General features: G+C 35.5%; 1 protein-coding gene across 1 annotated transcript; it reads left to right on the top strand.

The window, feature by feature from the left end:
* The first annotated feature begins 343 nt into the window (after positions 1-343).
* LOC109063190 (tumor necrosis factor receptor superfamily member 16-like) lies at positions 344-13,034 on the top strand. Its single transcript, XM_042740719.1, has 6 exons — positions 344-726; positions 7,236-7,368; positions 7,492-7,860; positions 10,476-10,710; positions 10,890-11,032; positions 11,805-13,034. Exons 1-6 carry the CDS (start codon positions 673-675, stop codon positions 12,116-12,118), a joined length of 1,248 nt encoding a protein of 415 aa, XP_042596653.1. The 5' UTR covers positions 344-672; the 3' UTR covers positions 12,119-13,034.
* The last annotated feature ends 3,353 nt before the right edge of the window (positions 13,035-16,387 follow it).

Below are 16,387 nucleotides of genomic sequence, written 5' to 3'. Positions count from 1 at the left end.
TTTAATCTGTTCTATTAGCTGTTTTAAGTCCAGAAATATAACCACAGTAAGCCTATCCGTCCAAAATGTTAGTGTTACTGCAGTTATTATAATAGCCTACATATTTTAGCAGAAAATAACAAAAAGAAAACAAGATAACTATTTCTTTTTAAATGCCAGTGTCATATTTTAAAATATTTCTGTAACACTGGTCTGTTGTATTGCTGATATGGCCATGTAATAAATGAGCACTAGAATTATTTTCCCACAAGAATGGAAGATCTATCGGCTCCAGTCTGTCCAATCACAGAGCTCCTGTGAGGCTTTATGTCCATCCCCTTCAGCAAAAGCTATTTAGTCAACAGCTGACCGTGACCAGAGCAGCAGTTGAGTGAAGGATCAGCACTAACTAGCAGATTTCACTGTGGAGACAGACAAAGAGATGATATATTAATGTTTTGAAGCTTTGAAGGATTATCCGTATTTACTGTTACAGCATACAGTTTCACACTGGAAGAAAAACCTTGTGTGAGGAGAAGACTGTTCAAATCTATGGAAGAGAGTGCCAAACACTTTGAACAGGGGCTGTAGATGTCTTATGTTTATGCTTTGTGGTTTTGAACATTAGTGGGTTTTGAGCACAAGAGACTCGTTGTATTATACTATCCCAAACACTGAGAAAAACTCTTTAAGATGAAGGGAGCAATGGCAGCACTTCAACTCTGTTTGTGGATCTTGGCTGTAAAGGTGAGTTAGTCTATATGTTATTCTGCTTTACAGTATTTTATATATGACATGTAAACTCGTAACAGTTTGTTTAGTTTTTTTTTTTTTTTTTTTTTTTTTTTTGAGTTCGGGTGGCTGTAGTTTTAACTGTTCATATTTTCCAGCGTTACTTGGTCTTTCCAGTTGCTTTTTAATTAGCCTACAGGAGCGCGTTGTAACACTTTGTGTTTTACGTTTGTAACGTCTGTAAAGTGTATTTCTTTCGCTATGTATCTCACATTTTGATATAGTTTTTCCATGTCTGCTTCGAACTGAAATACTTTAGAAATCCACAACTTATGAATTTAATGTCAATTAATGTAAAGTTCAGAAAAGTGCGCTGTTGTTACAACCTACTCTTTGTAACACTAATCAAGTTTATTGTGGTAAATACATTACTTGTTCAAAATAATTAAACTACACCCACTCTTATTTCATTTTAAACAATTTTATTGAAACGTAGGACATTTGAATTCAAAACTAATTAAAAATGTAAATAAATTCTGAAAAAAAAAAAAAATCTAATGTCTCTTAAACTGACAGACCGAGACTTTATTTTGGCAAGTGTGGCATATAGAAATACAATGGATACAATGGATAGTGTTACAAGTGTTACAATTAATATTAATGTATCACAATAATCAGGAGAATCTGATTCAGATGACACCTCTTTCATTTAGCATTCTTTATCCTATTCAAAAAGTTTAATAATCTGACATTTAAGTTTATTTTCTTCCCTCAAAATAGCTTGTTCTGAATTTGTTAAACTCAAACTTTTGAAAGGTGTTACAGCTCAACTGTGTTACAACACCCCGCATTAGAAGAACTATCATATTAGTCTGTCAGGGATTCCAAATATGATTGATGATATGTTTTTTGCAAATATGTTGTATTATGCAGAATGATGTTTTTCAGTACTTGTGTGGATAATATGTTCCTTTTATGATTAGTTTTTACACAGCATATTGCCTGGCACAAAAGTAAAGTGGTAAAGGACAGGAAACAACCTTTGTCTCTTAGGACGTGCATAGCACAACTTCTGTGTTTTTTTTTTATCACACTGGTTCAGTGTAATATCCTGATTTTGTTCACAGTGAGTATAAAATGTTCAATATTTTCCATCCAAATGGAAAGATATCTCATCATGTTTTCAAATGACAAATTATGCTCCAAGAAATACGCCCTGCAGATGTCAACGCAGAACCAAATGGCCTTGTGATTTATTCCTGTTAAACCGAACACCCAAAATAAAAGGCTGCTTTGTCACTCCAAATTAAAACTGTAAATCACAAAGCAACTGGTTTGTCTGTTCTGCCACTTGTTACACAAAATGCAAACGATGAACATTTTTGCTTGATGATTCTGCACTCTTTTCAGGTCAGTGGTAGTTAATGCATTAAACGCTACTGGCCTGATCCAGATCCATGTCTCCTGGTGTGTTCAAACAGTCTGTGGGGGAGCCAGGGATAGCAGCAGACCCCCCCCCCACCACGTCTGTTGGTTGATAGGCAACCACAGCTTAAGTACTGCTGGGGCCCGGGATATCCGGAGCATTGTAATTATCATCATTTTCTCTTGGTCTGTGGAGAGCGAGGGGGTAGAATTTGCAGCTCAGTAATTTGACTTTCCATTTAGCCACATCACTTTACTTCTTTCGGTGGGGGCAGAATCGCGGTTTCCTCTTGAACTCACAACCTCGTTTTTTTTCTTCCTTCTCTCTTGTTCCCGGCTTATTTTGATAGAGAAGCCCACTGTCTCGGGCGGCAGACTGACACTTTTGTAAATGGTCTTGAAGTTCAACAGACCCGAGGCCATGTTTAGCCTGCCATTTAATGTGTTCTGACTCTTTTGTGAAGTGTAGCTTCTGCTTCTGTTGGCTGCAGTGAGATAAGATAGCGGTCAGTCTCTAGCTCAGTCTCAGTGGATGTATGGTTGTATGTTTGGTTGGTGGGGGTGAGGGGTCAATCACTGTTGCCTCCTGGGGCTCTTGGATCCTTTCATGTTCTCATCATTTCCTTTCCAGTCTCACTCATGGGCAGCACACGTGCTCATATATTATATTGTACAGCAATGGACTTAAAGCAAGACAACCCAGGTGAAAAAAACTAATAGATATCAACCAGTTGATTGATTACATGAATAATTGCTAAAGTTGTTTTAAATTTATGGCACTGTATAATTAAATTTGTACTGATTTCCATACATTTTCCAGAACAAAAACCTGAAGACTGAATAAAGCCAGGTTCAAAATTCTCGTTTCATTTTGTTGACATATTAGAGTTTTTACAGTCGGGATTTTGGATATATTATTTGAAAAATATTGTGTGTGTATAAAGTACATATTTTAAAGGCATATATATATATATATATATATATATATATATATATTTTTTTTTTTTTTTTTTTTTTTTTTTTGAAGATTGCCTTTAAAATATGTATTTTAATTGAAACCAATAGATGCAATAAGTGCAATAAAAGTATTTGGATGCTGTCTTTCTGTTACTCTGAACGAAGACGTTATTAAAGCAAAATATGCTGAAGTCTCAAAACTGACAACAGAATGACAAAAGAATGTTTTTTTTTTTTTTTTTTTTTTTTTTTTTTTTTGTCTGAAGTGTCTTGCCTTAAAAGGATAGTTTACCCAAAATGGAAATTCTGTGATCATTTACTCACTTTCATGTCAATCCAAACCTAACTTTGTTTCTTCTGGGAAACACACAAGACATATTTTGAAATGGTTTTGGACACTTTTGACTTGAACAAAAACAGTTGAGACATTCTTCTAAACATCTTCTTTTGTGTTCTGCAAAAGAAAGTTATACGTAAGGGTGTAAATTTTCATTTTTAGGTGAACTGTCTTTACAAAAGATCGCATCATTCAGGAAGCGTGTGTGTGGGGTGTGTTTGACCTACATTTTGGGAACCAGTCAACAATAAATGTGGCATCCAGACTTACATTGTCCCTCAGAGGAGGGAATGAAATCTTTGGGTAGATCAAAGATGTTTTGTGTGAAGTGGCATCATTCAAATGCATTATCTCTGCATTATGTGGAATCAGCACTTAGGCTGGAAGTGTTTGTAGTGTGTATGCCCCCCGCCCTCTCCTCCTCTGAGCTCTACATTCCTGCCTCTGCCCAAATGTTTATAGATGATATATCATTTGTTTGCACTTTGTACATTCTATTTAGCTAGACTTAAGTACAAATTATATAGTGATATATCGTTATGGAGGATGTTAAGGTCCCCCCTCAGCTTACTGTGTTTGGTGAGTATTAAACACCATATTAGGAAACTGAAAAAGAAAATTCCAAAGATACTGCTCAGAAATTGCTCTCTGTCTGTCTGTGCCTTCCCTTCCTTTCTGAGAAAATATGTATTTTCCTTTTGTGTTTAATTTGTATTTTTATATGTATTCTTCATATATATATGTTTCGGAAATCGAAGGGTTATGACGTCATTGGCAGGTGACACAATAACACTATGGTCACGGTCCGTGTCACTAGTTAAAATTGCTAATTTCTCTGGATTTAAACATTCTTCGAAACATTTGGGATAATGTAAGTATGCAAGTCAGCAAAATATATAACACTGTTCTAGTGGTTTTTGGATATTTAATAATCTTACATATTGTGCCTTTAAGTAGCAAATGAGAATCGCTAAAATGAATGCATATATTTTGAGACAAAGGTCTTCTTTATGATGTTCAGTTTTGTTTAAGATAATTAAAGCAACAGTTTTTAAATAACGAAAGAATATGTAAAAGTATGGTTTTTAGGGGGAAAAAGCGCCCTAAAGGCGCACAGTAATTCACATGATAATTAATAGATGGCTGGCATGGTTAGATTCAGATGGTAAATATTATATATTATGTTGGGTGCCCATATTCGAGATAATCACCATGTTTAGAATGAAACCATCATATTTAAAAACATGATATTTATCAAATAATATAATAAAATATCATTTGTTGTTACTACTGTAAATGTATATTCAATTATTATTGGATCTCCTTCAATACGTATACGTATTAAACTGATTTTGTCTTGTTTATTAATCATAGCCCAGCACCTTTTTATTTTTTATATTTTAATATATTTAAAAAAATTAATCTCTTCCTGTGATGGGAAAGCTGACTTTTCAGCATCATTACTCCAGTCTCGAGATCCTTCAGAAATCATTCTAATATGCTGATTTGATGCTCAAGAAAAAAATCTAATCATTATCAATGTTGAAAACAGTTGTGTTGCTTAATATTTTTGTAGGAAACCTTTGATTTTAGGATTCTTTGATGAATAGAAAGTTCAAAAGAACAGCTTTTTGTAACTCTTGTAACATTCTGAATGTCTTTACTGTCACTTTTGGTTAATTTAATGCATCCTTGCTGTATTAATTTCTTTCAAAATAACAATCGTACTGAAAACTGACTTTTGATTGGTAATATGTATAATTTATTAACTTGTTTATTTATTACTGTAACTACCACGTACTTCCCAATACTCAAGTTTGTGGTTGATCAGTTTTGGCTTTTTACATGGCAGGTTTTTAAATGTTTAAATTTGGTCTCTTTCAATACTGATTATTTAGTTACTCAACTTTTTATAAACCATGAAAAGGTGTATCAAAGCAAGCTGCAGTGGCTTAAATGCAGAAAGAAACTGCTCTTTATACTTACAAAGTGAAGGTTGTTGCCCTGTGGGCAGCTGTGTACAAATGTGAATTAGTGTTTCTATGAGATTATGAGTGTGTGCGCTCGTTCAACAGGTTTACACACGCTCTCGCCCCAACAGAGATCAGAGAGGAGAAGAGATAGACATCAGAGAGGCTATGTGGGTTTTGCTTTCCCTCTTTGGAGGAGCTTTACATGTTAGGCATCTGTTGGCTCTTGTCAGTGCCCCAGGGGGCAGTTGTGAAGCGGAGTGGGTGTGTGAGGGGTAATTTTCCTAAACATATGCATGCTGCAGAACTGACCTTCTCTATCACACCTGCAGAGCTGAGGGGGACATCAAAGTCTTCTGTTACCCAAACAGACGCACACACACATCACAGCCTACCCTGGGGTCCCAAGCTGCACTGGTGTCCCCACTGCATGCTGCGTCTGTTTGAAATGGGTGCTAATATACATAATGTTACATTTCCATGAGCGTGGAATATTTTTAAACATCCCTCATTTTTGATGTTGTTTTGTTATAGATGTGTGAAAGGGTGTGTTACACTATTTACACCCAGATTGGAGTGTTAAAGTCACAAGGACTATTGAAACCCACTACAGGCTCTCACAGGAAACACTGTGCAATTAAAATGCCTAAACCCCATTTAATGTGAAATCACAGGGAAATGTGTGTGTGTGTTAAAGAGAACAACGTGCCCCACATATGTCAGTCTGTGGAGTGCATGATATGGCAAGTTCTGCTACAAATTAAAGGTTGTGGATTTACAAAGTTGCTTGAATGTGTATCAGTGTTTAGAATTTTTTCCTAATTTCCCCCCCCCCTAATCTTTGTGAAGTTAATTGACATTAAATTGAATATTTGAACTTTATATTTATACATTTATATTTATATTTATAAATTTATATTTTTCACTCAAATTAATTTGGAATAATCTTTTGTTAATAAGTCTTTTTTTGTTGCCATTAAAAGACACTTTTTAATATTTGACTTCTTTTGTTATTTTGATAAGTGTCTTATATATATATATATATATATATATATATATATATATATATATATATATAAATAATATATATATATAATTTAAAAAAATCTTAATTCTTTGTGATTAAAAACTATGAGATGGATTTATATAGTTTTTAGGGTTTTGAACTTATTTCACACAATATTTGAATGTAATTCTCTGGCTGAATATTAATTCGGGCTGCACAATTAATCGAATTTCTAATCGCGATTACAGTTATGGATACCACAATTACGTAATCGCTCAAAGTGGCAAATAAAGTCCACTTATTCGGTGTGCTTAAGATGTGTTTTTTCTTTCTACATATTATATTACAGATTTTTTTCCCATTGTTTTAGTTTTAGTATAACATTATAATACCATTCATATTTTTACTTTTTTATAATTTTAAAGAAGAAATCAATCTGATGTATAGTTGACATTTGAGGCTTAATACTATTGAAAAGCACTAAATGTTTTTCATTTGGACTGTTTTCAGCTTGTTTATTTTCATATAAAAATACAGCATGCAGTTGCATCAAACAATGGTATAAACATCATTCAATGTAAATTGTGATAATCGTTATTAATAATCGCAATTACAATTTCAAGGGAATAATCGACAATTATGATTTTTGTCATAATCGTGCAACCCTAATATCAATATATCTTAATGTTTCTGTTTAATACATTGAGACTGAGAGGACTTGAAAACTCTTAAAATTGTCTTTTGGGTTACCAAGATCATATTTATGCTACAAATAGCATGTAATTATTAAAACTAATTTGAATTTGACATGTGCTTGTGTGTTTTGCAGGTGGCGTTTGGTAAGGTCTGTACCAGCGAGCAGTTTACGAAAACAGGCGAATGTTGCAGCATGTGTGCTGCGGGCACTGGTTTGGTGAGCAGCTGTGGTCAGGAAGACACCAAGTGTCAGCCGTGTCAAGACGGTGAGTGTTTTCAAAACATACATTTTCATTTTTATTTTTAATAAATGGCTAGATGTGAATATTGTTGATTTGCCAATGTCTATTTATGTATTATTAATAAAAATGACTTTAAATCTCTTCTAGGTGTGTCATTCTCAGACTCTGAGAGTCTGTCAGCCTGTCGTCTGTGCACCCACTGCCCCGCCGGCATTCCCGAACTGGCACGCTGCACGCCCACTCAGGACACCCAGTGTGAGTGCGGTGAGAGTTTCTTCCTGTGGCGACATGGTAACAGCACAAGTGGGCTGTGCGCGGCCTGCTCCATGTGTGAGCATGGAAGCGGAGTGGTTCGGGCCTGTGGGCCGCTGGGAAATACTATATGTGAGCGGTGTAAACCAGGAACTTACTCAAAGGAGCGGAGTTACAGGAAACCCTGTGTGCCCTGCTCACGCTGTACTGATGACGAGGTGGAGATCAGACCCTGCCAGCCGTACTCTGACACCGTCTGTATGGGTGAGTGCGGTGGTCATTATATTCTAGTGTATGTTTATGTCAATTCTCTTGGGAGCAGAGCACGATTAATCAAGATGTCATTATTATTAGACTCGTATTGATATACACGTATTGAAACATATTGATCACAACATTTTGGCAGAGTTATGCAGCCCTGCAAACATGCACAGCAAACCTGGAGCTTTTTAAATGAATGAATAAAAATCACATTTTAAATAATACATTTTAAAATCACTTTTTAAATTTATTATATAAATTGCAATTTGACAAAAGCTTTATTAAAACACTAAAATAAAAAAAAGCTTAGTAATTCGGCTTAATCTTTTATTTCTTATTTAAAAAAAAAACAACAACAAAAGAAAAAAAATGGTGAATTTGATATTTGAAATATTCTAAATTTATCTGTCAAATGAAAGTCATGGCATGTGATCAGCAAAGTCATGTGGTTCAACCAACACATGGAAAATATTCTTTAGATTACTTTACCTCTTTATTATGATATATATAATAAAACATATTATAATATTATATAATATATACACTATATAGTATACTATATATACTAGTTTGAATTTGATTGATTTTAAAACATTTTTTAAATGTTTGCTCTCACATGTATTCAAGGTGTAAACTGGAATTGTCATTATTTTCATTCATTAAATTTAAGCTTGTGAAAAATGGTATATACATGTTTTAAAACCCATATGTAAACAACATGAATAAAAAGCATGAATGTATTTCTAAGAACTTGGCCCATGCTTGTTGAACTAGGTTTTGAAAGAAATTTAAAAGTAATTTCCTTTTCCGTATCTTGGATCCTTTTACTTGTCATTGATTTGACACACCTGTTAGTAAACACGGTTGTCAATTCCAAACACTGACTGTGTGAACGTAACCCGAGATGCATGTGTGTCTTGGATGAAGATTGTGCCAAGCTATATATAATAACATTTATGCATGTGTGTGAGTGTGTATGGTTAGATTGTTAACATGTGGCAGACACCTGTGAGAAGCTTTTGAGAAAATACAGCTCTCACTTTGACTTCAAATGTTCTTCTCCTTCTTCCGTGAGCTTAGCAACAATCTAGTCACGATCAGATTAAGAAGATAAACACTTTACATAGATTTTGTCTGATCTCTAAACAATTAAATGTATCATTTTTAAAACTGTTTTTAGTGTAAACTGTCATTTAAAAAGCACCACATCTTTAATTGATTGCATCTTAAACTTTGCCCCGAGGTGTGTTAAACGGGTTTGGAGGTTAACCAGCTGGCTAGTGGGTCACATCCCACGTTGCCCTCTGTTCTCTGTAGGGTGGCGTCACCAGTTAGAGAGCTCAGGCTGAGGTCAGGGCAGCCACACAGAGTGTTTGATCCACACAGGCAGCCTGTGGGGTGTGTAAGAGAGTGAGTGGACAAAAGAATGCACGCATCTGTGTGATAGTGTGTGTGTGGGGTGGCCTGCATGATCTATTTCAGGATGAAGGGTGGGGGGCATGAATCCTCTTGACCATTCCACACTGTTCAACATTTCGATCTGGCATTTAGTCTGTCAGCTGTGCTGTGCCCACTGATGATGTGTTAATCAGACTCACAGCAGATGTGTGTCAAATGTGGATTTCATGTGAAAGCTAAAAAGAGCATTTCCTTTTTTTGCAGTCTACGTGTTTAAGTGCTTCAGAATGTACTTCAGTGTGTTTCAAATGTCTAGACAGAACTAATGTGAGTCTAATGACTTTGAATTTATAAAGATAGCACAACTACTAGTATTCATTTTCAGATGCATAGATTCATATATATATATATATATATATATATATATATATATATATATATATATATATATATATATATATGTTAGAACTGTCAGTCGATTACATTTTTTAATTAATTACAGGGTGCCGCGATTAATCTAATCAATCGCGAACTAAATTTGGCTGTGAAAATACCTTTAAAATATCATTTAAAGCTATTATTGTGTTAAATGTTTAGGCTACAATGGCCTAACATAAACTATGGAACATAAAAGAAGATAATTTGAGAAACATCTCAGAACTTTTTGTTCATGCAATGAAAGGTAAGCAAAACAGCTTTGTTACCAACAGTCTTCAAAATACCTTCTTTTATGCAAAAGAAAGTAAGTCATTCAGGTTAGAAACAACATGAGGGTGAGTTAATGATGACAGAATTTATTTTTTAATTTATTTATTTTTGGTAAACTATCACTTTAATGTTTTTTATTAGGGCTGTGTATTGGCAAGAATCTGGCAAGACAAAACGTACCACGATACAGGGGTTGCAATACAATATGTTGAGATACATTGCAATACTGTAAGCAAGGCGATGTATTGGAACTTGACAACCCTGCATCCAATACGAGCTGCAGGAGTCAGATTTGACTGATCACAGGTTCAACAGATCCTGAGCTCATTGACAAATATCTTTTAAATTTAATCTTTTAAAAAAAGATACAATTCTTTTAACGACGTTAAACTGGAAAAATGAATCACATGTGTTAACACATTAATTTTGACAGCACTAATATACACATATAATGTTTATAAAGGCAGTTCAAAATAACCAAATGTGTGTTTTGTTTTGTTTTATTTTTTCAGTAAAAGACCTTAATATCCTGTCCCGTCCATCTGGTTCTGATGGTCCGCTTGAGTACCCCCGAAAGCCGACTCTGAATGAGGAAACGGAGAACAGGAGCAGCCCAGCACCAGGGTCTGGATCCCCTCGACTCACTCCACAGGACCAAGGGGGCAACAACAACAACAACATCTTGGTCTACGTGTCTGTACTGGCTGCGGTGGTGCTCGGCCTCCTACTCTACGTCGCCTACAAATGGTGAGGTCATGCGGCAGTTTAAAGAAGAAAAATACACTTTGTGAGGTTATCCACATAATTTACACAGAAATTCATTCTAGTTGTATATGTTAGATTTAGAATACCATAACGTGTCTGTGAAGTGAAATATTATTCTTGTTTTTACTTGATGATAAACGTGTGATTTGGTGTGTGTGCAGCTGGAAGTCATGTCAGCAGAAGCAGGCTCTGGTGAAGGCACGGGCTGACGAGTTGAATAATGTCAGGGAAGGAGAGAAATTACACAGCGACAGTGGCGTGTTTCTGGACTCTCACAGCCTTCAGGAAAGCCAGCCTAGCAAAGGTATGAGAGAACAGCTTAAACAGAGATAGGGTTGGCAAGCCATACAGATTTTCTGATCATAACTTCTACTATTTATTCGTCTTTTGGAACCGTTCAATGAAATAACTGTTTTTTAAAAGTAATTTGTTCTATTAATTTTTTTTTAACTGTTCATTTGAAAAACTAATTCATAAGCATACTCTGTACTATTCATTCATCTTTTTAACTGTTCATTAAAAAACTGGCTCCTAAGAGTCACTAGTTTATGTTCATTAAAAGTATCGACTCATAAGAGTAATTTTTACTATCCATTCATCTTATTTAGCTGTTCAATAAAAAACTGCTCCATAAGAGTGATTTGTTCTATTTATTTGTCTTTTTGAACCAATTTATAAAAGAACAGGCTCATAAGAAGCACTTGTATTATTAATTTGTCTTCTTGAACTGTTAATTAAAAGAATTGGCTCATAAGAGTCATTTGTTCTATTCATTCATCTTCTTAAACTGTTCGTTAAAAATACTGGCTCATAAGAGTCATTTGTTCTAATCATTTAATTTAATTTAATTGTTAACTAAGTTGTTCATAAGTCATTCAGTTCAGGAATCTGGCTGCATTGGTTGAACTGTACGTTTTGATTCACAAAAAAGAATTGGTTCATAAGAGTCATTTGTTTATGAATTGGACTACACTGGTTGTGTTGGATATATTGTTGCTTGTAGTGTAGGTTGCTTTCACTAAAAGTGTAAATGGCTGATTAGTAATTATTTGTTCCCTTTCTCTCACTTTCCACAGGCAGTAAACGAGACAGCAAACAGGACACGCGACTTTATGTGAACCTGCCTCCTCACAGGCAGGAGGAGGTAGAGGGGCTTCTCGCCGAGGGGGGCAGTCGGAGCTGGAGACCGCTGGCGGCCACACTCGGTTACGAACAGGACCGCGTGGATGACTTCGGACGGGGCCAAGACCCCATCCACACTCTCTTAACTGACTGGGCCCAGCAGGAAGGCTCCACGTTGGGCCTGCTCTGCTCTGCTCTCGCACGCATTGAGCGGCCAGACATCATCAGTGCCCTCACCGCCCCGTCTCAAGGAGTGTCAGTGGTCTGAATACTTGAATATGTTCCTCACGCCTTCATGAAAGTGAAAGAGACACTACAATCACAGATGAATTGCGTCAACCGACTCCTTTTCGAATGCCTTGCTTGCACTAAGACTTTGAAGAGCAGGATTGGAAATAATAAGGTTTTTATTCAACATAATGTTTCCCTTATGAATTTTGTTTCAACAGCTTGAGATGTTCTGCCACCTCAGAACATTTTCTTCTCAAGACAGATGTTTCCTCCAGTATTCATGGGATGTTAATGCTTTATACGGTCCTCTTTGTAGAGTTTTCTCCGAGACACATTCATGCTCAGTGTTTTGGGTGGTTGTGGTTTCATCAAAGAAACAGACAATTCGTGAACATTTCTGCAGAACGTATCGTAGCGTCAGAGAAAGCATCATGCATGTGATTCAGTAGTGCTTTTGTATTTATATTTCAGCGCTTCTGCCGTTTGAACAATACTCAACACCGAAGCTGGACGAAGTGTTCAGCTTTTATCCCGTGGCTTGTCAAGGCCATCGTAACACTGTGAGGTGTTTTATGGTTTCCAGAGAAGAAAACCACTAAATGGGCTGCACGAGGGAGTTGTATATTTGGAAATATACAGATGCACGGTCAAGTTGCCTGAGCGAATGATTCTCCGTGTTTCATTCACACTAGTGCTTGGTTTGCACTTTAACCAACAATGCAACCTAAAAGCAATGTTATGTTTTTTGTGAGTTATGTGAGAGGAAAACTCTCTGGTGCCTTTACTTTGGACGCTCAGGTTTGTGCTTCGCTGGTTTACTCTACCCATGTATGTATTTTAAGGTCATTCTGTATGTTAGTGCTGAGTGCTGGGTGAGACTTTTCATATAAACATTCATGATATGTATCTATCACTTATGTTTGTTCTTTTTAATAAAGAAATATTGATGTTTATAGGTCTTTTTGTATTCAAAAAAATTAATAAATAATACATCGTGTGAGCAAAGAAGTATTATTCTATGACCCCGAGGATGTATAATTGTGCAATGCTACAATGAAAACAAGATCTGAACTTGGAATTACAGAAAATATCTCGCATTTCAAAGGCTTTTTCTGCACCATAAACCCAAACAGGCAAATCTGGAGCCGCTGGGTCTGATTATGTTCTTGTTGTTGATTCCTTCTTTTGATTTACTCGCTTTTCCCTTCCTGTAAATTTAAGCAACATGCTCTGAAAAATAGTGTGTTTCACTTTAAAACATGGCAAAAGGTGGGCTCAAAAACTGCTCAACTGGGCAAAAAAAAAAAAAAAAAAAAAAAAAAAAAAAAAGCTGTGAGAAATGTAAATCTGTTTGAGAGCAAAAATAATGTTGTGTGTTAATGCCAACTCAATCCCCAACCAAAAACAGCAGTTTCTTGGCAGTCTGAATTTTCTGATGTAATGACAAGCAATCACAACAGTGTGCTTTGTTTACACATTAAACATTCTCGCCTGTACTTCTTCCTGTGGTTATGACAACATTCAGGAGTGTAGGAATGATTTAAAAAGAATGCATATAAAATCTTATGTTTTTGCACTTATTAAATGGCCCCTAAAAACACACTGAAAAAAATTGGTAACAAAAATGGTAACATTTAAACTGGTTTCCCATCAAAAATATTGAATACTGTTGATCAAACCTAAATACATTAATTTAAACCAACAAAACTAAATATTTATGAGATAAATCAGGTAGAAATAGCTCTTTTAAGATAACGTTACCATATTTCACAAATGTTATACATGCACATTATTTTATATAATAGATACATTTTTAGAGAGATTATTTTCAACCCTATGAATTTAAAAAGACAAAACTAAGAATCATGCTTATTTAATTGAACTTACCATTCAGGCCAGAAACTTTATGCAAACAGACGCACGCGCTATTAGCACTATTTAGCAAGAGACGTTATCGGTTTAAACTGTTTAAACTGTTACACTATAGTAATACTGTTTGTATGTACTATATAACAGAATTGTTTTGCTCACAATTTTAAACGTAAATACACCCTAATTAAAATAAACGATCTGGGGTGCATGTTCCAAAAGCATCATATAGCTAACTATGGTTGTTAATTCCATCGAAATCCTTTTTCTTCAACGCGGAAGTAAGCCTATGGGTGAGACTTCCGGTTCATTAATGAGGAGAATAACAACGTGCAGTAAACGGTAAAACTGTTTGCACTACAAACCAGTGTGCTCATAATTAAGATAATACATTAAAATAATATGAAAAGACACACCAGCTTTCAATATCAAGCAGCAAAACAAACTGTTTTGTTCAGCTAAAAATAGCTGGACGGAGTGGACGCAGATGAAACCGGAAGCCAGACCCATAGAATTTACAAATGGCCACGCCCATTTTTACGACAAGAAAAAGTGGATAGGTAACAACGAATAGGAAACACACCCCTGAAACAATTGGCCTACACTTCTAACAGTTACATTTGCAGAAAACACATACTTTGTGTTCAAAATTAGCCTAAAATGCAAAGTATTAAGCATAGTTAGGAACAATAAAAATGCATTTACAAAAGTCACAAAATAACATTTGAAAAAATAAAAAGTTATAATTGCAGTATTTAGTATATTCACAGTTAGTTTTTTATGACATTCTCATATTTTGTAATATTTTTGTAAAGTTATAATTTTGTTGTAGTACTGTTTTGCAATAGTTAGGCCTACTGTTTACTATTTTTCATAGTGTGGTTTTGGTTAATTGTATTAAACGAGGGTTATTTTGATCTAATGGAACCCCAAACAATTAAAAACCAAACATACAAAAAAAAGCGTTGTATAAGTTTTCTATCTTTCTTTTTTTTTTTTTGAGTAATATTTTTTGACCATTGAACTGAGAAATGTTCCTGGTTTCCATTTCAGAAATCTGGTCCCCTTAGCTGACACAGAGAATGCAAAGCCTACTAGCAAGCAGGGATAAAACTCCAGAGCCATGCTTCTGAAAGACACTTCTGGATGCAGGCAGAAAGGACAATTGGCCCTGCTGTCACTGTACAAGGTTTTGCAGCTCAGGTGTGTGGGTTTTCTAGCGCTCTCTCTGAAATATGTTAATGATTTCTGTGACTGCTCTGGTAAGTGAGAGCAGAGGGTTTGCAGGGACTTGGGCGGCTCTGCATGCCGTCACGTACTCCAGACGGAGCTGCTTAACTGCGGTCTGGAGCAGCCCAGCGGAATGCCCTGGCCCTGGGAGAAGGGCTCTGCGGAGGGGAGGGGATAACTAGCTCTGCTCAGATGGTTTCGGCACCATCCAGGCAGAGTCTGGGCCCTGGAAGAGCCTCTAATGAAAGCACTGCACCTCTTTGATTATAAGATCTGTGCTGTGGTGGCAGTCACCCCAAGGGTTTAAAGTCAACATATTGTACATAACACATTACTTCAAAGAAAAATAAATTCTGTTACGTAATCATAATTTGTTGAAATGCTAATTATTTGCCCAGCCTCTGAAAGGAAATTCCTTTTTGGCTGACTTTACCCAGGACCACCAAATATGATGATAAATTCGTGAGGGAACCACTTCCTAAAATATAAGGGCAACTATCAAAGATTACTATTTTGAATATTCTGTTCTTTTTAACTTTTTACTCAACAATATCATAGGTTCCAGAACATAAATATTAAGCAGCAGACAACTACTTCCAACCATGATGATAAATCAGCATATTAATAATGAATCAGGATGATTTCTGATGGATCACTGAAGTCTGGAGTAATGGCTGATGAAAATTCAGCTTTGCATCTCAGTAATAAATTGTATTTTAAAGCAAAAAATTAAATAGAAAACTGGGTTGCACTTTATTTTACAGTACATGTACTTACATGTACTTATAGTGTACTTACAGTGTGTTTATCTAAGAAAGTTCTGGTAATACAAGGTAACTACATGGTTTAGGGTTAGGTTTAGGGGTAGGTTCAGGGTTAGTACCTAGTTATTACATAGTTATTGTAATTACTATAGTAAGTACATAGTATGTACATGAGGAACAGGACTGTAAAATAAAGTGCTACCGAAAACTGTCATTTTAAATTGTAATATTATTTCACAATATTACTATTTTTCTCAAATGCAGCCTTGATGAGCAAAAGATACTTATTAAAAAAAAAAAAATATTGTATATCCAATAGTATATCCAATCAACAAACTAACCCTGCCCTACATTATTTTTCATTGAAATGTGCATCACAATATGGAGGATCTGTTGCTTCTGCATATTTATCACAACTTAATTGTTTAATTTTTTAATCAGCT

The sequence above is a fragment of the Cyprinus carpio genome, chromosome B16, assembly GCF_018340385.1.
Source record: "Cyprinus carpio isolate SPL01 chromosome B16, ASM1834038v1, whole genome shotgun sequence".
Taxonomy (NCBI): Eukaryota; Metazoa; Chordata; class Actinopteri; order Cypriniformes; family Cyprinidae; genus Cyprinus; species Cyprinus carpio.
This window is presented reverse-complemented; position numbering and strand designations above follow the sequence as displayed.

Excerpts from the sequence above, each read along its gene's own strand:
- LOC109063190 (XM_042740719.1), top strand. The coding sequence starts at position 673 with ATGAAGGGAGCAATGGCAGCACTTCAACTCTGTTTGTGGATCTTGGCT. Across the intron at positions 727-7,235 it reads TGTGGATCTTGGCTGTAAAG|GTGGCGTTTGGTAAGGTCTG; the intron begins GTGAGTTAGTCT and ends TGTGTTTTGCAG. Across the intron at positions 10,711-10,889 it reads CTCTACGTCGCCTACAAATG|CTGGAAGTCATGTCAGCAGA; the intron begins GTGAGGTCATGC and ends GTGTGTGTGCAG.